The sequence below is a fragment of the Zingiber officinale genome, chromosome 4A, assembly GCF_018446385.1.
Source record: "Zingiber officinale cultivar Zhangliang chromosome 4A, Zo_v1.1, whole genome shotgun sequence".
NCBI classification, from domain to species: Eukaryota; Viridiplantae; Streptophyta; class Magnoliopsida; order Zingiberales; family Zingiberaceae; genus Zingiber; species Zingiber officinale.
In genome coordinates this window covers 7254355-7275597 of record NC_055992.1, presented here as the reverse complement: position 1 = coordinate 7275597, position 21243 = coordinate 7254355, and the positions used below count along the sequence as shown (strand labels likewise).

The window sequence follows — 21243 nt, the reverse complement described above, 5'->3', positions numbered from 1 at the left end:
TTGAAGCTAGTGGTAGGCCTGATCTGGCATGGAGACGGCGAGGTGCAATCATTAATATTAATTAAAAATTAAATTAAGGAGGCAGGGCATTTCATTGAATAAATAAGAGCATGAGGCAGAATGCAGCAAATGATCCTTCAACCACGATATAGCAGCAATTCAATTGAGAAGATCGATCGCCGTTTCCCATTTCGAATCCCCGAAATCGTTTCCCATTCTGTTCTTGTGGCATGCCTCTGTTCTTCTCTTCCATCGTCGTCTTTGCATCGCAGCTGATTGTTGTCTGGGCGGGCTTTATGAGAATTCTAATCAGTAGAGGCGGCAGCGAATCGCTTCTGTTTTTCCGGCGCCGGCCGTCTCCCTCCGGCCGCGGTTTCTTCGTCGGCGCGGCGGCGGCGTCGTTGCTGCCGCAGCAGAGCCTTTGGCGCCGGAGCTCGTGCCGCCCGGGAGGGTGTTGCGTTCGAGGCAATGGCGATGCGGGGAAGGAGAGCGTGGTGGTGGTCATGGGGGCCACGGGCACCGGAAAGTCGAAGCTAGCTGTTGAGCTGGCCACCAAGTTCGCCGGCGAGGTGGTCAACTCGGATAAGATTCAGGTGTATCGCGGTCTCGACGTGGCCACCAATAAGATGCCGATGGAGGAGCGCCGCGGCGTGGCGCACCATTTGTTGGGGGAGCTCGATCCGGCGGCGGGCGAGCTGCCTCCCGCAGCGTTCCGGGAGATGGCGGCGCGCGCCGTCGATGGGATTGCGGGGCGTGGGAGGCTGCCGGTGATGGCCGGAGGCTCGAATTCCTTAATACACGCGGCGGTGGTCGGAAGCTTCGACCCGCAGTGGAGCCCGTTCGAGGATGGCGAGGGGAGGAGGAAGGCGGCGGCGGCGGCGGCGCTGCGGTACCGCTGCTGCTTCCTGTGGGTGGACGTCGACGCGGCGGAGCTGGGGGAGCAGCTCGACCGGCGGGTGGAGGAGATGGCGGCGGCGGGGATGGTAGAGGAGCTGAGAAGGTACTTCGAGGAGGAGGCCGCGTCGACGGCGGGCGATCGGAGGCACCCGGGGCTAGGGAAGGCCATCGGGGTGGCGGAGTTCCGGGAGTACTTTCAGGGGAAGGGGCGGGGGACGCCGGCGGCATTCGAGGCCGCGATGGCAGCCGTCAAGGCGAACACACGGCGCCTAGCAGAGGATCAGGTGAAGAAGATCCAGCGGCTGGGGGAGATGGGGTGGCCGCTGCGGAGGCTGGACGCCACCGCGGCCGTGGTGGGGTCCGCGACGGAGGCGTGGGAGAGGGACGTGGCGGTCCCCGCCGCCGCAGCCGTGGATCAGTTCCTCGAGGAAGCCGGCGAAGTCAACAGCCAGCGTCACGATCACGGCCACCGTTGCACCGTACAACCTCCTCTGCTCTTCACTTAGTTCAAATTTTTGTCTTCTTCTCCGCCGACGAAACTGCCATGGATTTTGGCGCTATTTTAGCAATTACAAGACACAGCACAGCTATAGCATAGAAATAGCTGTATAGGAATTACTATTGTAACGGCTATGATCCCTGCATTATAATAATTTATAAATACTATAATATAATATTAAAAAAAAAAGATAATTCAGTGTACGAAAAGGATCCATTGTACGCAGCCTTACTCTACCTCTTACAAGATTCACATTCGGTTAATTCATTCCATAAATTAACCGAAAACTGATTTAGTGTTGGCTAACCGAATCAAATCAAAATTTTACTAAAACTGAATTAATCGAAGTAGTTATTTCAATTAACACTGAATTAATTAAATTTGTTTAAAATAACAATAAAAAAAAATTATACAAAATTAATATCAAATTAACCGAATGCTCACCCCTATTCAAACCGATGATCTTCTGGTCACATAACGACAACTTTACTATTGCGCCAAGACTCCCCTTCAAATACTATAATATAATATTAACTTATATTAATCTTGATTAGTGTTGTAAAACAATAGTGTTCATATTAATAATAACGATCTTATTAATATTTCTCGGTTTTCAAATTTATTTAGGGAATTTATAGATTGAAAATAATGTAGCTAGATGAATATCAATAATTTGGAATTTATGGCAATGTACAGCTGTTGGTAGAATGATAGATTTAATGGATTTGTAACTCAATGTTCCATATGAATAAAATTTCCCTTCCCTTCCCCAAGTTTAGCTCCATTTATGATATATTTTCATGTGTTATTGGGGCCCATTTATAAACGTTAAATAACAGCTAGCTAGTAGCTATTGCCACGAGAAGATTCTTTCCACATTTTATTTAATTAAAACACAATAATTGTTTTTTTTCAACTTAATTATTTTTTTTTCAATATCTTGTTTTTTTTTTTTGTTGTTGTTGAAATGTTCTCGTACATTGTGAAAGGTGTGATCCATAGGAAATCTCTTGGATCTTGAAAGATCTCGTTGCTCCGCGAGAAGCAATTGTCAGAAGTGTAGAAATCAAATGGTGCATGAAAATTATAATTTTTATGTGCGAGAATCATTGGAAAATCTTCTTACGATTCTTAATTAATCCATCTCTTAATCTTGGGCACAAAGATTTGCGGAGCAATTGTATTATCTTTATTTCCACATAACATAATGTACAGTTAGAGCATCCACATCAGGTTCTCTATTACTATATCTAAAATTTAGGGTAAATGACTCACTTTATTAAATTTAGATAATCACTTTTCATTACACACTACATCAAATACCTTAAAATTTACATCATCCTAATTTTTTTATTATTTTCTTCTCTTTCTTTTATTTTTTTATTATTATATTTATGGAATGAGTGGAAGGAGAGAGATTGAGTGGAAGGAGAGAGATTAAAAAGAAATATTATTTTATTTTTAGGGTAGAGGTTTCATTCCCTAAATTTAGATAATCACTATTCATCAAATCTAAATTTAGGGAATGGATAGGGTAACTGATACAGAAAATTTTTAGTTATCCTATCTAAAATTTAAGGTAAAATATTTGGATAGGGTAACTGATGTAGATGCTCTTAGTTAGAAGATGTCAGTTTTATTACAATAGGACAAGGGTTTCATTTTTCGAGGGGCACATGTCTTTAAAAAGAAATTATTCTCACCCTTTAATCACTTAATGGTTGGCTATATGTTAACTGTGTTATTCATCGCTTGTCATTTAACGGTCAATCATCTATATGATTAATCAGTTTAAATAGTTAGAATATCCGAATTAAAAAAATAATTATGTTATTTTAGGTTGAACGTGTCAAATTGGAAAGGAAAAATTATTTTTTTTAACACAAAGATTAAATATTTTGATTAGAGAGATGACCTAAATGGCCTTAAAGAATTTATCAAGATCAGTGCATATCTGTAAATTTAATATAAAATAAATTTGATCGTTCAACAATTCATCAAGAAAATTATCTAAATGTTGATGAGAATGTAATTATCTTATGGAAAAAAATAATTTAAAAGCCCTGATTTTATTCTTTTATATCTATATATATATAAAAAGACACATGATACCCTCTCCAACTTATTCTGAGTGGTGGTAGGCCACATCCAATGTGGATGATTTGACGCAGTCAAATTTTTTTTTTATTTATCTTTATCATCTATATGTAATATATTTTTCTCTCTCTCCTACCCGCAATTATTTTATTTCTCTTGCATGCAAGATGATATTGGTTTGTACAAACCAGCACCGGTGTTGGTTTCAAAGCACTACACCAGCTGGTGTTAGTTTGTACAAACCAGCACCCACCACCTTGTATGTAGGAGAGAGAAAAAATTGCTTGTATATAGGAAAGAGAAAAACGTTGTATGCAAATGAGAGAGGAAAAAAAAAGAGTTTTGGTTGCGTTAGATCATCAACATTGGATGTCACCCACCATCGCTCAGATAAGTTATACAAGGTATCATTCTAAATATCTATTAGTTTTGATATGATGGGCGACGTGCATGGGCACCTCTCACGCGCATCATTGGAGGCGCCTCCCCGCGTGAGTTTGCCGCCCACGTGCGACGCCCAATATAACAAAACACTATATATATATATATATGCACACACATGATTTTGATATGTTGCTCAGTCTCCGTGCCCAATTTCCATGACTGACTAAGTGTGCAGGGCATCTAGAAGTATGAGTCAGTAGCAGTAGAGTCATGCATGGAGAGTCGGCTAACTATGCAAGGTTGGATAGCAATTATCCTACAGGTTGATTGGAAGTGGAAATTGAGAAAAAAAAATAATAGGAAAAAATCATTGTCCTCTGATCCGGTGGTGAGGACGGGGGACCCTCATTGGCGGGAGGTCAACGGTCAAGAGGGTCAACCCTGAGGTCGTGTCGAGCGAACTGGTAGGCCGACCAAGCATCCGGCCGACCGGACGAAAGACAGCCCGACCAGGGGTTGGGTTTCCGATGCTCAAGTAGAGTCTATGGGCCGAGCGGAACGCTCGGCCGAGCCGCATGACAAAAAGGCACAATTCCATTCGAGCACATGAGCAAGGCTTCACCGCCCAGGCCAAGGTGGGCGCATTCCCGGAGACCATGAGAGCCGAGCGACTGGTCCGCTCGGCCCGGGAGCAAGTGAAAGCGCTAGGAGACAAAAAGAACAGCTGGTAGCTTCATCCTCGAGACACCTGCCGCCGACAAATAGCACGGTCGGCGGCCGGAGCGAACAGAATATCGTACGGCGGAAGTTTCCACCGTCACATCCGGGATATGCTCGGACGATTGCGGAATGACGTCAGGCATGCTTTTCTGACACAACCCTACTGAGGTATATTTAGGGAAGCGTGCCCACACCTCCCCGGGGTCCTATATAAGGACCCCCAGACTTCGACGGAGGTATGCAATCTTGATTACTGTAGCCACAGTAGTGTTACTTCATTTGTCACGCCCCCAAAGGAGTCCCTGCCAGAGGAAATTTCGACAGCATCTCCCCTGTACGGGTGACAATCTGAAACATTACTACATACAAAATATACATCAGCCACACTCGGCTGGAATATATACACAATAGAAATAATATAACCACGCAATTAATATACATAGTCTACCCGGCTGAACATAAATAAATAAAAAATAATAACCACACAGTTAACAACAGCCCACACGACTGGAAACATGCACAGCGGAAGACATAAAATAATACGAACGTAAAACTAACAACGACACTAACAAAAATACCTATAACCACCAGACTAGACTCTAAAAAAACACATCGACTTGTTCAAAACCAAAATACGCAAAACTAATATACATCCAAACAGTGACAAGACCCAAAAGAAACTATCCTCGAGTGTGACGTAGGATCCAGGACTGGCAGCCGACATCTCTCCAAGCATCCATGACTCATCTATCTGTTACCTGGCGAAAGAAAATCATTTTGTGGGGTGGTGAGTATTGAAACTCAGCGGGTAAAGAAAGAGGTAGTGCATGAACATGACATATAAGTAGAGAGTGTCAACAGTATACAGTCTCATAAGGGAAATAGCAGATACTACAATAAAACCAAGATAAATGCTCATACCTGAAATCATATCCTAGGCCAGGTATAATAGGTCAAAACTGATACTAACCTGCTACAGTACTGCTCAGAACTACAGAGGTAATAAGCAAGGTATATACAAATTTACAATGACTAAACATCTACGATGAGAATATATCTCAACATAAGTAAACATATCAGCATATGTGAACAACAACAGTAAGTAAGCAATAATAGCATATATGAACAACAGCAGCCCAAGCAAATATAATAACAGCGTATGCACAGATGATCACTCCCGCCCACCTCTCCGCACCATGACCCCTGTATGGTCGAGAGGTCGGGTCAGTGACAAACTGTACACCACTCCAGCTACCACTCACACGAATGGCCGAGGGGACAGTTGCATAGTAGCTAACTAGCTACATCTGCGACGGGGTCCCTGCTGCTCGTACTCCAGCTACCACTCACACGAGTGGCCGAGTGCGGCACGACAGGACAAGCGGCATCAACTCCAGCTACCACTCTCTCGAGTGGCCGAGAATGCGACATGCATGCAATGACATGATGTGAACAATGCAACAGTCATCATATATATATATATAAGCAGAAACAGCTATACTACATGAAGCCAGCATGCTCAATATAGTACATAAATAAACAACAGTCAAAGCATACAAACATGGTATCTAGTGTCTGCTACTGATCATGGACAACAACAAGAGACTGTATAGATATAGAAACGAATTTCTCAAAGATTGCGTGGAAGTATCAAGCGCAGGAAAATAAGAGTGGAGTCAAGGTAAACAGTTCTTATCCAAAATAATTCATGCACTAAGGTCAAAGTACTAAAAGAAACACAAAGCAAGAAGTACCCGCCTTTATACGTAGATCGTGCCGGAATATCTTCACACCTTAGAGTTCGCTTCAAATCAGAATCAAACCCTATAATATAGGATATATATCATAACTAGGTTCTACCATACATCAAATAGAAAACCTAATCTCAATCTAATTATGTAACACCAACTAATCCCACACATAAAATAGATCAAATACTACATTTATCTCTAACCAACTGAACAATTGGCTAGACTACCACAACCTAACCATGAAATTGATTACAACTAATTAACTTGAAATCAATCTTATCCCTTGATTATTCCACCTAATTCAATATTACAATTTGATCCCTCTCAATGTAGCAAATAAATTGATTGCCAATTCCCTAACCAAATTGATTCAACATCACCGATACAACATGAAACAATCTAATTGGAAACTCCACTTCCCTTTTGACAAACACGAACCCAGAAAACCTGAAAGAACCGGATCAAGAAAAGAACCCAGCATTAAAAACCAAATCCATCAACCACCCCTTGCATCCAACTCATATCCCTCTCTCACAGAACTTAGCACAATGAAAAAGAATCGAATATAAGATCACTTGTAATCCTCCTCATCAGCAAATCCAACAAGAAACCAAAAGCTCAACAGATCAAGACTCCTCCAGCAACACCCGAATCCTTATGCTAGCTTACCAAAATAAACACTAATCCATACCTACAAGGGAGAGATCGTCGGCGTGGTGACTCGAGGGGAAAGAGATCGTCGGCTGTGGGGTGCTCATGCAAGGAGGAAAGGCCAGCTCAGGTGCGAGAACTTGGCGGCTATGGCTCGACACAGCAGAGAACCGATGACGGCTTGGGGAGAAGAGGCCCGGTGAAGGAGCGGAGGCAACGTCTCGAGGTGAGGCTCGGGGGAAGAAGATGCGGCGGCTGGTGCTAGGGCAAAGGAAAGGCCAGAATCGCGTTCTGCGGTGTCTGTGATGGCGCGAGGAAGCTCGGAGAGGGACCACTTCTCGCTCATGACCGAAGAGGGCGGATCAGCGTCGACGATGAGAGGGTCGTCGGCGTCGATCGTGCGGAAGAGAGGGAGAAAGAGGAGTCAGCGTGAGAGGGAGAGGGAAGGGATCGGGAGAGTCGACGGTGGGGAAGGGCTTAGTCACGGGTAAAGAAGAGAAAAGGATTTATAAACTTAGGTATCTTTGATTAAGCCCTAGATTAATTTCTCAATCAACTCCCACTTAATTGGGATATCCAAACGGGCTCTCCTACAAGCTAATAATTGATCCCCTTAAAATATGTCATATGAGCTCCGAAAAATTCTCAGAAAATTTCTAAAAATTCCTAAAAATTATGTTAAGGCTATTAGCCTATTAAACATTATTATTTAATTATTATCTAGTTCGATATTTTACATCGTTTCTCTTCTTCGCTGCTTGACTTGAGCGTCGGAGGGTCGTCGTAGGGAAACCCCTCCCGGCTCGGCTTCTTTGCAAGTCCGCCGGAGATCCACATCACCAGTCGAAGACAGCGGAGAGTGTCACGTCCCCAGCGTCCGTCGACTCAGCGCTCGGACATGATCAAATTGGCGCCGTCTGTGGGAACGCACCTGAATCCGAGCAAAGAAGATGGAAGAAGCTGGACGCCAGCTCATGGTGACGCTCTCCCCCGAAGAATTAGACGCGCTCATCCAAGCGCGGGAGGCCAAGATAGTCGAGCAGCAGCAAAAGGCTCAAGCCGATCAGCTGGCGCAACAGGCAACGTCAGCATCAGGCGGTCAGGCGGCACTAGACGACCGGCCAAAGCAGCTCTCAATATGGGGCCAGAACAAAGGTCTGACCGGCACTCAGGTGGAAGCTCCGCCCGCCCCGATACCGTTCCATCGGGCTTTATTCCAATCGCCGTCAGAGGTCGCGCAGGCCAACCTCGACCGAGGATCTTCGTCAGACGAAGTCCCCGCGTGGGACAATAGAAAAGGCAAGGCGCCAAGGACAGACTCGTCCCCCCGAGCGGATCAATAGATAGTTCTCCGAAGCCATCCTGCGCGACCCACTACCAAGACATTACGCGCCTCCGACGATCGGGGAATACAATGGGACTACTGACCCGGACGACCATCTGGGTAAGTTCGATAACACCGCCACTTTACATCAATATACAGATGGGGTAAAGTACCGAGTGTTCCTCACCACCCTTTCGGGGTCGGCACAATGGTGGTTCCGGAGGCTGCCAGACGGATCAATAACAAGCTTCAAAGAGTTCCGCACGACATTTCTCCACCACTTCGCGAGCAGCAGACGCTATCAGAAAACCAGCGTCAGTCTATTCGCCATCAAGCAGGGATCGAGGGAGTCGCTCCGAGCTTACATCCAACGCTTCAACCAGGTGGCCATGGATATCCCGACGATCACCTCGGAAACTATGAAGAACACGTTCACACAGGGGCTTGTGGACGGTGAGTTTTTCCGTTCGCTCATCATAAAACCACCTCACAGCTACGACCAAATGTTGAACAAGGCCAACGAGTACATCAACATGGAGGAAGCACAAATGGCGAGGAAAAATGAAGCACCAGCCTAGCCACCAGCTCAAGCCGAACGGAAGCCGCCTTCCAATTATCAACCACCGAGAGGACCCCGTGCAGAAGTCGCCAGGTCTCATCAACAAATAAGGTCGCACGCCGTTCAACAAGTAGCGGTCGATCGGCCTAAACCGAAAGGGAAGGTATGGACTCCCATGTTTTGTTCGCTCCATCAGTCAGCTACTCACAACACCCGCGACTGTCGGAGCCTCCCTCCAATCACTCATCCCACACCGAGGAGCTATCGTCGTCGATCACCTTCCCCAAATCGATGACATCAGCACCAAAGTCCCGCTCGGCATACAGAGAGGAGGTCTCCCGAGCGGCAGCATAACCAGCAGCACAGGACCATTCCTCAAGCATCGCATGAACGACCCCGACCATCCGCTCGGGAGGAGGAGAACAGAGGCAATGCGTCGAGAGGTGAAATTAACATCATCGGCAGAGGGCCGACCGGAGGCGACTCCAACAGGGCAAGGAAGGCGCACGCCAGGCAGCTGACAATCCATGCGGTGGGCTGCAATCAGGAGCGGGCGAACGGGCCCGAGATCAGCTTTGGGCCAAGGGACCTCGAGGGAGTCGAAGTCCCGCATGATGACGTCCTCATCATCCGAGCGGTAATAGCTAACTATACTATTCACCGCATCTTTATTGATGCAGGTAGCTCGGTCAACATAATCTTCTGAAAGGCCTTCGACCAATTACAAATTGACCGAACCGAGTTGCTGCCGATGACCACCCCCCTCTACGGGTTCACTGGTAACGAAGTTTTGTCAGTCGGACAGGTCCGGCTGGCTATCTCGCTGGGAGAGGAGCCACTCAGAAGAACACGGACCGCCACCTTCATCGTGGTCGATGCTCCCTCGGCGTACAATGTTATCCTGGGGCGTCCGGCTCTCAACGAGTTCCGAGCGGTCGTCTCCACTTTTTGCCAGAAGATCAAATTCCCGGTGGAAGACCAAGGTGGGGAGGTCCGAGGAGATCAGCTTGCTGCTTGGCGATGCTATTTAGAGATGGTCTGAGCTGAGGCTAAATCCGTTCGGAAAGTGCCACGAGTCGAGGTAAACGCTATAACCGAAAAGTCACATTCTCTAGTTTATGAAGAAAAGGAGGAGGTGCAGATCCACCCTGCCCGACCGGAGGCCACTACTTTCATAGCGTCCGACCTGGTAGCAAGCCAGAAAGAAAAGCTGATCAAATGCCTCCAGAAAAATTGCAACGTTTTCGCTTGGTCGACCCACGAGTTACCAGGAGTCTCGCCGAGCATAGCGCAGCACGAACTTCACGTCCGACCGGATGCTCGGCCGGTAAAGCAAAGGAAGAGGGACTTCAGTGCCGAACAGAATATCATCATCCGAGCGGAGGTGGAGAAGCTCTTGGAGGTCGGCCACATAAGGGAGGTGCAGTTCCTGAGCTGGCTCGCAAATGTGGTGCTGGTCTCTAAGCCAGGGAACAAATGGAGAGTCTGCATTGACTTACGGGATCTGAACAAGGCCTGCCTGAAGGATTTTTACCCTCTACCCCGGATTGATCAACTGGTAGACTCTACCTCAGGGTGCGAGCTAATATGCATGCTGGATGCATATCAGGGCTACCACCAAGTGCCGCTCGCTCGGGAGGATCAAGACAAAGTGAGTTTCGTTACTGCGGACGACACCTACTGCTACAACGTGATGTCGTTCGGACTCAAAAACGTTGGGGCTACCTACCAACGACTGATGAACAAAGTATTCCGGGAGCAGATCGGGCGCAACCTGGAAGTCTACGTAGATGACATGCTAATCAAGTCACTCCGAGCGGCCGACCTTTTCATAGACATAGAGGAAACCTTCCGAACACTGAGGAGGTATGGAGTCAAACTGAACCCCCAAAAATGTCTGTTCGGAGTAAAAGACGGGCGTTTCTTGGGCTACATTGTGACCGAGCGGGGCATAGAGCCGAACCCCAGCAAGGTGAAAGCGCTACAAGACATGTCGCCCCCCAGGAATTTGAGGGAAGTGCAACGCCTCACCGGCCGGATAACGACATTGTCAAGACTCATCTCTAAGACAGCCGACCGGAGCTTGTTGTTTTTCAAGATCCTACGCCGAGCCATCAAATTTCAGTGGGATCAGGAGTGCGATCGGGCATTCGAAGAGCTAAAAGCCTATCTCAACTCACTACCTGTACTGGCTAAACCAAACGTGGGCGAGCCGCTCCGCATATACTTGTCATCAACCAAGCATGCTGTCGGCTCGGCACTGGTAAAGGGAGGCGGAGAAGAGCAGCCAGTGTATTTCTTGAGTCATATCTTAAAAGATGCTGAGTCCCGCTATACTGGTCTCGAGAAGCTCGCGTTCGCCCTAGTCCTGGTCGCACGGAGGCTCCGTCCTTATTTTTTGGCGCATGCAATCATCGTAATGACGAACAACCCACTAGGAAGGGTGCTCCTGAATCCAGAAGCGTTCGGGTGGCTCATCAAGTGGACAACGGAGCTGAGTGAGTTCGACATTCATTATCAACCCCATTCGGCGATTAAGGCACAGTCCTTGACAGATTTTGTGACCGAAGTGCAAAATCCCGAGCCCGAAGTTATGTGGAAAGTATTTGTGGACGGATCGTCCACTCGGCTCGGAAGCGGAATTGGCATCCTGCTGCTTTCCCCTCAAGAAGAGCGGATGCACCTGCCCGTCCGGCTGGACTACCGAGCAACCAATAATGAAGCGGAGTATGAGGCCCTCATAGCCGGCCTGCAGGCCACGCGGCACGTGGGAGCCAGCCGGGTGACACTATTTTCAGACTCCCAGTTAGCTGCTCAGCAACTCTCAGGGACCTTCGAGATAAACAGCACGAGGCTCAGGCTCTACGCGGAGGCCTTTGAAAAGCTCAAGACCAACTTCGTCGAGGTTGTCATACAGAAGATCCCCCTAGCTGAGAACCAGTCTGCAGACGAGCTAGCCAAACTCGCCTGTTCAATTTCGCCGACAGTCCTCCAGCAACCAATCGAGCAAGTGTCCCTGGTGGCGCACATCGACCGGATGGAAGGTCTCACATTCCCGAGCGATTGGAGAACATCCATAATAGAATTTTTACGATTAGAGGCCACGCCGTCCGATCGAGAGGAAGCCCAGCTATTGAGGAGGAGAGCCGACCGGTTCATACTCATCGGGGATCAACTCTACAAAAAGACGTTCTCCCGGCCGCTACTAAAGTGCGTCAGCTCGGAGGACGCAGAGTACATTCTCCAAGAGGTACACCAAGGATCCTGCGGAGGTCATCCGGGCGGCAGGTCTTTGGCTAGGAAGATTCTGCTGGCCGGTTACTTCTGGCCAACTCTACAGGAAGACGCCGCTCGGACCGTTGCTACCTACCTTTCTTGTCAGAGGTACCACAATTTCTCCCATAGGCCTACGATGGAAATGAAGGCGTCCACAGTATCCTGCCCGTTCGACCAATGGGCCATGGATATCGTAGGACCTTTCCTCATGGCGACCGGTCAGCGGAGGTTTCTACTAGTGGCAGTCGACTACTTCTCCAAATGGGTCGAAGCCGAACCACTAGCCAAGATAACCGAGCAGATGGTCAAAAAGTTCATCTGGCAGTATATAATCTGTCGGTTCGGCATCCCTCGTCGACTCATCTCGGATAACGACCGACAATTCGTTGGTCAGGAGCTCGGAGAATGGTGCAAAGAATACGGCATCGAACAACACTTCACTTCCGTGGCGTATCCTCAGAGCAACGGTCAAGTCGAAGTGGCCAATCGGGAGATCCTGCAAATACTTCGGGTTCGGCTCGATCACATAGGAGGAAGCTGGGTGGATGAGCTGCCCGGCGTACTATGGGCCATCCGCACAACCCCAAAGGAGGGAACGGGAGTAACACCGTTCCACTTGGTGTACGGCGGCTAGGCGGTCGTCCCAGTCGAGGTCGGAGTGGAGTCTGATCGGATCCAAAGCTACGATGAGGACAATGCCGAGCGGAGGCAGCTGGAGTTGGACCTGGTGGACGAAGCAAGAGCTAAAGCAGTCGTCCGACTGATGGCGTACAGGCAGAGAATGAAGCAGAATTACAACAGGCGTGTAATTCCCAGAGCATTCCAGGTCGGTGATCTTGTATGGAAGAAGGTGAAGCCGGTCGGCGATGTGAGCAAAATGGCAGCTCCATGGGCAGGGCCCTTTAGAGTTGTCGAGAAGCTCCGATCGGGTGTCTACTACCTGGAAGATGAAGGCGGACGACGGCTAGATCGACCATGGAGCGCAAACCACCTCCAACCGTACCGTGCTGGATAAAAGGTGCACCAGTGTAATTCATTTCATGTATGTTCCGCTCGTATGTATCCTTTGGCTGCAGGATTGAAGATAAGAAAAATTGCGAAGAGTCTGAGCGTTATTCGCCGAACGGCAAATTACTTGAAGATCGTCGAGCGACGACACTAAACTCTAGAGTCGGACCGGCGACTATAAACCCCCCGGCTTGAAGACCGTCGTGCGGCGACGTTAAACTCTAGAGTCGAACTGGCGACTATAAAAACCCCGGCTTGAAGACCGTCGAACGGCGACGTTAAATTCTAGAGTCGGACCAGCGACTATAAACCCTCCGGCTTGAAGACCGTCGAGCGGCGACGTTAAACTCTAGAGTCGGACAGGCGACTATAAACCCCCCGGCTTGAAGACTGTTGAGCGGCGATGTTAAATTCTAGAGTCAAACCGACGACTATAAACCCCCCGGCTTGAAGACTATCGAGCGGCGACGTTAAACTCTAGAGTCGGACCGGCGACTATAAATCCTCCGGTTTGAAGGCCGTCGAGCGGCGACGTTAAACTCTAGAGTTTGACTGGCGACTATAAACCCCCCGGCTTGAAGACCGTCGAGCGGCGACATTAAACTCTAGAGTCGGACCGACGACTATAAACCCCTCGGCTCGAAGACCATCGAGCGGCGACGTTAAATCCCTGAGATAAAAAATCGGCAACTATAAACGCGCCGGTCCGAAAAATACCGAAGGCCGCTTGGAAAGAATATGGTCACAGAAGTAACGTCAACAGAAGCGAAGTCTCATTGACCCATCGTCAAGAAATGCGCAGATAAGTAAGTTGAAGGTCAAATTGAAAGACGATAATGTTAACTCGTCGAACGGCGAGCATATAGACAAAACTTCAATACATAGACAGAGACAAGTAAGAGACGCTCCTCACTCCAGTGGATCAAAGATGGGTCCGGGAATGGTCTCTAAGAGGCCGGCCATGTCTTTGGGAGGTATGAAGGCTGTCTCCTGGATGTGGCCCTGAGCTTTTAGATAAGTCGTCGCCCGGATGGCTTCTTCGAAGGATATAACTAGCCGATCGCTAAACTTCTCTCCGAATTCGTCCGAGCGGAGATAGTTTTTCTTCATCGCCTCGAAGCGGCTTGATTCACCATCTTGATATTCTTTTAGCGCGGCTCGGGAAGCATCAAGAGCGTCTTGGAGATCTTTCTTGTCTAGTTACAGTTTAGCTTTGGAGGCCGATCGGCCCGCCTGCTCAGCAGAAAGCAGATCGGCTAACTCCTTGGCGCGCTGCTCCAGCGCTCGGGCCTGCACATTCTTAGCCTCTAAATCGGAGATAGCTGTGTTTTTTCTGTTGGTCGCCAGCTTCATCTCCCGGTCATGAGACTTGACCTGGGCTTCAAGGCCTGCTACCCTGGTCTCCAGGCCAGAGGACTTGTGCCGTTCGACCGCCAGTAATTTCTCCGATTTTCTCAACTCGGCTCGGAGCGTGGCATATGAGGGCCCCTGAGCTGGAGCCCCTCCGAAAATTTGAAACCTTTTTAATTCTTCCTCCAGTGCAGCCAGGCGGTTGCTGACCGCGATGTTCTCTACCCAAGTCTGCGCACAAAGGAAACGATATTACGGACTAAGGCAAATAGGGATGTATGGTGTGAAGAAACATACCCCGGTAGCTTGCTGCAAGTGACTATCACTGAGCTGACCGGGAGTCATCAAGGTGACTCGGGCCCACGCATCCTCCCATATCCTGGCGAGTGGTCCGCGGATGGTAATCTGATGCTCAAGAGCGACTGGCCGATCAGCCGCCAGGAGAAATTCTTCCGTCGGGAGGTGGAGGACGGCCTTAACCACTCGACGGCCGCTCGGATCAGATTGAGCCAAGGTTGGCGCCCGGATGACTCGCCGAGGCGGGGCGGATATTATTCCCAAACGCCTAAGCCGAAGAGGAGCTCGGGGCTGGGAACTGACGGGCGGCACACCAAGAGAAGCCACTGGCAGATCAAGCTGGGAAGGAGTTCGATCTGAAGAAATGGCCTCGACTGGACTAGGGGCCGAGGCAATCGCTACGGTGGGGACGCCGGTCGGCTCAGTCGCTGGCTCAACAGATGTAGCTGACTGGGTGTGGAGATCCGTCCGGCGCCGTTTGCGTATTATCAGTGGGGAGTCCTCGGTCGAGTGCCCTACTTCTTCTGATACAGGCTGTCCGGCGGACGAGATAGCATCACCGACCGGTGCAGTTGCAGAAGTCCGAGCAGCCGACTCTCCAACCGCAGGTGAAGCTTCCGCACTTTCCCCTTCGTGTGAGCCGACCGGTTCAATACCCAGATCGGCCATCTCCTTCGCGGCTGCTGCCTCCACCTCGACAGCTTTCAACTTTAGCCGATCGGCAACCTTGGCGCGCCACATGATGTCAACTGCATAAAAGAAGAATAAATCAGTTAGACCAAAAGGAAAGGGGAGCAAGGAAAATGCTTACCCATGCTGCTCGGGAGCTTCATTCTGATCGGGCTCAGTCCGAATATATATAGTACCCCTTCGTGGAGCAGCTTGTTGATGTTGAATCTCTGCCCAGCTAGCAAATTGGCTGCGTGAAGGTAGTCTGGCTGGCTCTTATATTTACCAAGATCCGACGGGCTCGGCACAGTGGTTTGCCATTTAGTGCGAAAGGACGGACGCTCGGGAAAACGAAGATAAAAATAGTTTTCTTTCCAATGCTTGTTCGAGGTCGGCATCTTGTCGAAGAAGACTAAACCGATCCGAGATTGGAAGAGAAAGGTTCTCCACTCGGATTGTTTGGGGTAGTAAAAGTAATGGAAGGTCTTAGGGACTAAGGGGATGTCGTGCAGCCTAAAAAGGACAACCACCCCGCACAACAACCTAAAGGAGTTGGGGATAAGTTGGCCGAGCGGAAGGCGGAAATAGTTACACACCTCAAGGATGAACGGATGAATTGGGAAGCGCAGACCGGCCACGAATTGGCCTCGGAAAAAACAAACAGAGCCGGTCGGAGGGTCGTGTGGCCGATCGGAAGGTGTGGCAAATATCAATTCGTGGTCAGAGGGAAGTTCAAAGGTTCGGGTAAGGCTCAGCGCATCCCTCTCATCGAATCGCCTCTCGGTGGTGGTATACCAGAGGCCAGGGGCGAGGTCGGAGGGACGAGAAGAACTGGCCATTATCGAAGACAAAGAACGACACAGAGGAAACCAAAGTTTGACAAGCAAGATGGTCGGAACAGTGGCCAAACGAGCACGAAAATAGCGAGAAGTACAAAGAAAAACACAAAGGAACTGAAAGGAAAAGGGCGAAAGGGCCTTACAAAGGATAGGACCGAAGGAGGCGATGAGGGATCTCCAGAAAGCGAAGTAGCGAGCTCGTCAGAGTGATGGACGAGAAGAAGGAGAAGCTTTCGGATGTGCACGCAATATCGTGAAGCGGTCGAAGAAGAAAGATGTTTATAAACATTGGGCGCGATCAACCGACGCCGTCCGATCCAGGTTACGGGATCTAAGGAGGGGATTTGACCGTCAAATTCGAAAAAGCCGAAGGTTACATCAGACCTAACGGCTCGAGTGAATGATGACGAATGCGCGACCACGTGGCGCTCGCTCACAGGTCGCATTTAATGAGCACCATCATGCGAGCGTGGCCACGTGCTGAGCATTAATGACGATGATTTACACAAATACCGAGGAATTTTCTAGGGATAATTAGCGTGACCGATGCCGGAACGGCGGGACAACGGCAAGCAAACGAAACCATCCAAGTACCAACCGGGGACACGCCAAGCGGCGTTACCTACTTGCATAGTCCTCGGTCGGCCGGACACACCAATCAGACGCAGTCCAGTCAGTCGGACTTAGCGTCTCCTTCGACTAGACTTAAGGGGGAGGCATGTGATGCGGTGGTAAGGACGGGGGACCCTCGTTGGCGGGAGGTCAACGGTCAAGAGGGTCAACCCCGAGGTCGTGCCGAGCGGACTGGCAGGCCGACCAAGCATCCGGCCGACCGGACGAAAGACAGCCCGACCAGGGGTTGGGTTTTCGATGCTCAAGTAGAGTCTATGGGCCGAGCGGAACGCTCGGCCGAGCCGCATGAGTAGGGCTTCACCGCCCGGGCCAAGGTGGGCGCATTCCCGGAGACCATGAGCGCCGAGCGGCTGGTCCGCTCGGCCCGGGAGCAAGTGAAAGCGCTAGGAGACAAAAAGGACAGCTGGTAGCTTCATCCTCAAGACATCTGCCGCCGACAACAGCACGGTCGGCGGCCGGTGCGGACAGAATATCGTATGGCGGAAATTTCCACCGTCACATCCGGGATATGCTCGGATGATTGTGAAATGACGTCAAACATGCTTTTTTGACACAATCCTATCGAGGTATGTTTGGAGAAGCGTGCCCACGCCTCTCCGGGGTCCTATATAAGGACCCCCAGACTTCGACGGAGGTATGCAATCTTGATTACTGTAGCCACTGTTAGGTATTAAAAAAAAAAAAAAAAATTCAACAAGCCATACCTGTCCACGTGCCCCTTCCCCCTTCTTTTCCTTTTTTCTTCCCTTCCCCCACCGAACCTTGCAACCCCTCCTTCTTCTCTTTTCCTTGCTTCTCGTCAACAGCAGAAAAGGAGAAATCGCAGCAGCTCCTTTCTCTTCTCCGGTGGTGACGAAGGGTAGATCCCTTCCCTTTCTTCTTCTCCAGATTTGCGACCCCCTTCTCTCTTTTTCTCTTCTCCGACGGCAACAAGCTTCCTCTTCCTTGCTGCTGTCCTGCTTCTCGGCAACATCGTCGGAGCTCCTCGGAGTGTGCCGGAGCTCGCCGGACCACTAGGAAAGGGGGGAAAAACAAAGCCCTAGTTGCTCTCTCCTTTTCCCCTCCAACAGCAGCACCTTGCTGCCTTTTGTTTCCTCCAACAGCAGCCCTAGCTGCTGCCCTTTTCTTGGCAGCACTGCCGGAGCTCGCCGGAGCTCGCCGGAGCTAGCTGAGGCGGCCAACGACGAAGGGAAAATAACCCTAGTTGCTGTCCTCATTTCCAGCAGCCACATAAAACCCTTAGAAGGTATATTTTAGGTTGCTTTGGGTTAAGTTAATGTGTAGATTTTAGGTCATTATTATTATTAGATAGTATTTTGATTATTTAAGTTATGTTTGATATTGTGTTTGTAGATCCGAGCTCGAGTGGAGCACGGTGACCTGCCGATACTCGGAGATTTTTGCTGTATATAAGGTGGATACATCTACTCTTGTCTATTTCCTTGTGCATGAATAAATATATAAATTGGAATATGTATAGGTTATATTATTGTTTTCAAAATGGGGATTAAACTGATATTATAAATAACGAAATGGGTTAAAATATTAAAATTATTGGAGGGTAAATAATTAATATTATTTCTTGTTCACATGTGGGTTCATATAGGGATTGATATGGGAAGGGTTGTTTTTTTTTTAAATTAAAGAAATATTCTGAATTTCTCTTCTGTTGATACCTTGTCTCTTTTGACTTGCTTGACCTTTCATACTTCATGCTTTTGATACTCTATCTGTTGATACTTGTAGCTTTTTATCTGTGGACCCTATAATGATAAATTAATAGACTTGATACGAAAATATTACCTTGATTGACCATTCAATATGAAAAGAGAATAAACATGATAAATGGATGAATATAATCATAAAGGTGAAATAATAAAGATAGTAAATGAAGAATTAAAAAGTGAAGACTATGAGCCTAACTTTATACCAGAGCTCTATACTAGAGTACTGGACCGCCCACATGTTATTGTGGTAGCGCGGCGGCCGCGGTCCAGAGTCCTGACCGTACACCCGAGGCGTGTTGGCGTGATGTAGCCCTCGGTCAGTTTATTATGTCTTCCACCGGTGAGGGCTGATAGCCCGTACGTCAGATGACGTATGCGACAGTTTTATACTCTTAGGAGGCTTTTAGCCTATCCATATGATATTTCACTCTGATGATATTGGCTCCAGTGATTCACTTTTTAGTTGATTTATCAGATTCAGACTATTGATATATATGTTGATCTTACCATGATAACTTATAATTGAGTGATTAAATAATAAGATTGAAAAATTGATTTTATTAATGATGACAAGTGATGATAAGGTGAAGATCCCAAACTCTATCTAAAAATTTTACCTGATTATAGATAATGAGAAGATGATTATACATATATATGTATAAAGGTAGAACTTTAAGAATAATCCTAAAGTTGTAACAAAAGATGATGATTTATTCTACTTCCTTGACTTCTTCAATAAGATTAAATTCATGCACATCTTTCTTGAGTATCCACTTAGCCATTTGGCTAATTTGCTACATTCCGTGGTCTCTAGTTTTGCAGACACAGAGATCCTTTTGATATTACTGTTGATTTTGGACTTTCATATAGAGTTGCTCAGAGATCTCGACGTGCTGATTTTCTGGTTTGTTTTACTTTTGGTTTCGCTGTATTTACATTTTGCACTTTTGTTACAGATGTCGTTTATCTGTATAGTAATTGTAGTCTATGGATAGATATATATATAATTGATACATTTCGTGGTTATGTTGTTTCTATTTTATGTATGTTCCAGCCGTGTGGGCTGATGAATATGTTGTTTATGTTTATATATGGTGATGTATGTATGTATGCTTTATATTGTCACCGGTACAGGGGAGATGCTGTCGGATTTTTGTCTGGCAGGGACTCCTCTGGGGCGTGACAATTTTATTGGTATCAGAGCTCAGTTTTTCATTTTTTGTTCGTGGGTTTTGGTTTTATTTCAAGATTTTTTTCGATTTATGTAGTTCTCGATCAAAGACATTTTTATACAAGTCGAGTTGTATCACTGAGCTATAGGATTTACGGGTCATTCTTTGTTTTAATTATCTTGATTATAAATGATTATTGAAAATTTTCATCTGATTTTATAGGCAATGCCACGAGCCCGTGGTCGCGGTTGGGGCGGTAGCCGTGCCCGTAGTCGCAGGCGTGGTTACGACAGTGGTAGTGGTCGCGGTCGTGGTCGTGCATGTCAGCGTGCCACTACTACTGATCTTGGTTTGGATGAGGCTCCTATATCACCATCTGAGTTGGTACCGGGAGCTCAGGTTGGTCCCAGTATTGGAGTCGGTGGTCAGACTGAGGGACAACCTCATCTTGTTGCAGCTCAGGTAGCCGTGCCAGCCATTCCTACAGCATCGTTTATTATGGAAAAGGCCCGTATTCCTTTGCTTGCTAGTTCAGCAAAGGATCGTTTTACGCTGTTCCATGGAGGCACCGATCCTTGGGTGGCGCGTACATGGTTGGAGGATATTGAGGCCACTTTTGGATACATGTCCTGTTCAGACACAGAGAAGGTAGAGCTAGCCGCTTATCATTTTCGAGGGCAAGCATCCACATGGTGGAAGATGCAAAAGACAGTCTTTGGGGATCAGATTATCTCTTGGCAGTCTTTTCGAGAGGCGTTCGAGAGACAGTATTTTCCTGCAGCATTTTGTGTTGCTCGACGCCAGGAATTCATGAGTCTCAAGCAGGGTGACCGAAGCGTGCTAGACTATAGTGCAGAATTTAGCAGACTTGCTGAGTTTTGCCCACATATGGTTGCTCAGGACTCAGACCGTATGTTTCACTTTACACAGGGACTGACAGCATATATTCGGATCAGGATGTCTGGATTTCCTGTTACTACTTATCGAGAGGCACTTGATCGAGCCATATTTATTGAGATGACTCAGCAGCAAGTCTCTCAAGAAAGAGAAGCCAGCCGACAGACCTCGCAGAGCTCACACTCTAGACAGCAGAGTCGAGGTCGTCGATCTCGTGGTCAGGATACGACTAGAGAATCTTCACGGTCACGAAAGGTGGCCAAAGTATCACAGGGATCTAGTCGCCCAGTTCCATCACAGCGGGACCAGATATCGGTGAAGTGTTTTCAATGTGGTGCACCAAATCACCTGGCATCAGAATGTCCACTGGATAAGAGTATATGTTTTTATTGTAAACTGCCAGGACATATGCAGAAATATTGCACTTTGAAGGCACAACATCAAGCAGGAGGATCACAGTCTCAGCAGGCTCGACCTACCTCACGACCTCCAC

General features: G+C 48.0%; 2 protein-coding genes and 1 long non-coding RNA gene across 3 annotated transcripts; all 3 read left to right on the top strand.

Moving 5' to 3' along the window:
- Positions 1-247: 247 nt before the first annotated feature.
- Positions 248-1578, top strand: LOC121973098 (adenylate isopentenyltransferase-like). The gene has a single exon (XM_042524683.1). It carries the CDS (start codon positions 297-299, stop codon positions 1401-1403), a length of 1107 nt encoding a protein of 368 aa, XP_042380617.1. The 5' UTR covers positions 248-296; the 3' UTR covers positions 1404-1578.
- Positions 1579-18107: 16529 nt separating this feature from the next.
- Positions 18108-20214, top strand: LOC121969445. Its single transcript, XR_006108565.1, has 4 exons — positions 18108-18200; positions 18308-18368; positions 19496-19585; positions 20076-20214. It is a non-coding gene; the product is annotated as an uncharacterized LOC121969445 (long non-coding RNA).
- Positions 20215-20351: 137 nt separating this feature from the next.
- Positions 20352-21180, top strand: LOC121972209. Its single transcript, XM_042523904.1, has 2 exons — positions 20352-21065; positions 21154-21180. Exons 1-2 carry the CDS (start codon positions 20352-20354, stop codon positions 21178-21180), a joined length of 741 nt encoding a protein of 246 aa, XP_042379838.1.
- Positions 21181-21243: the final 63 nt, after the last annotated feature.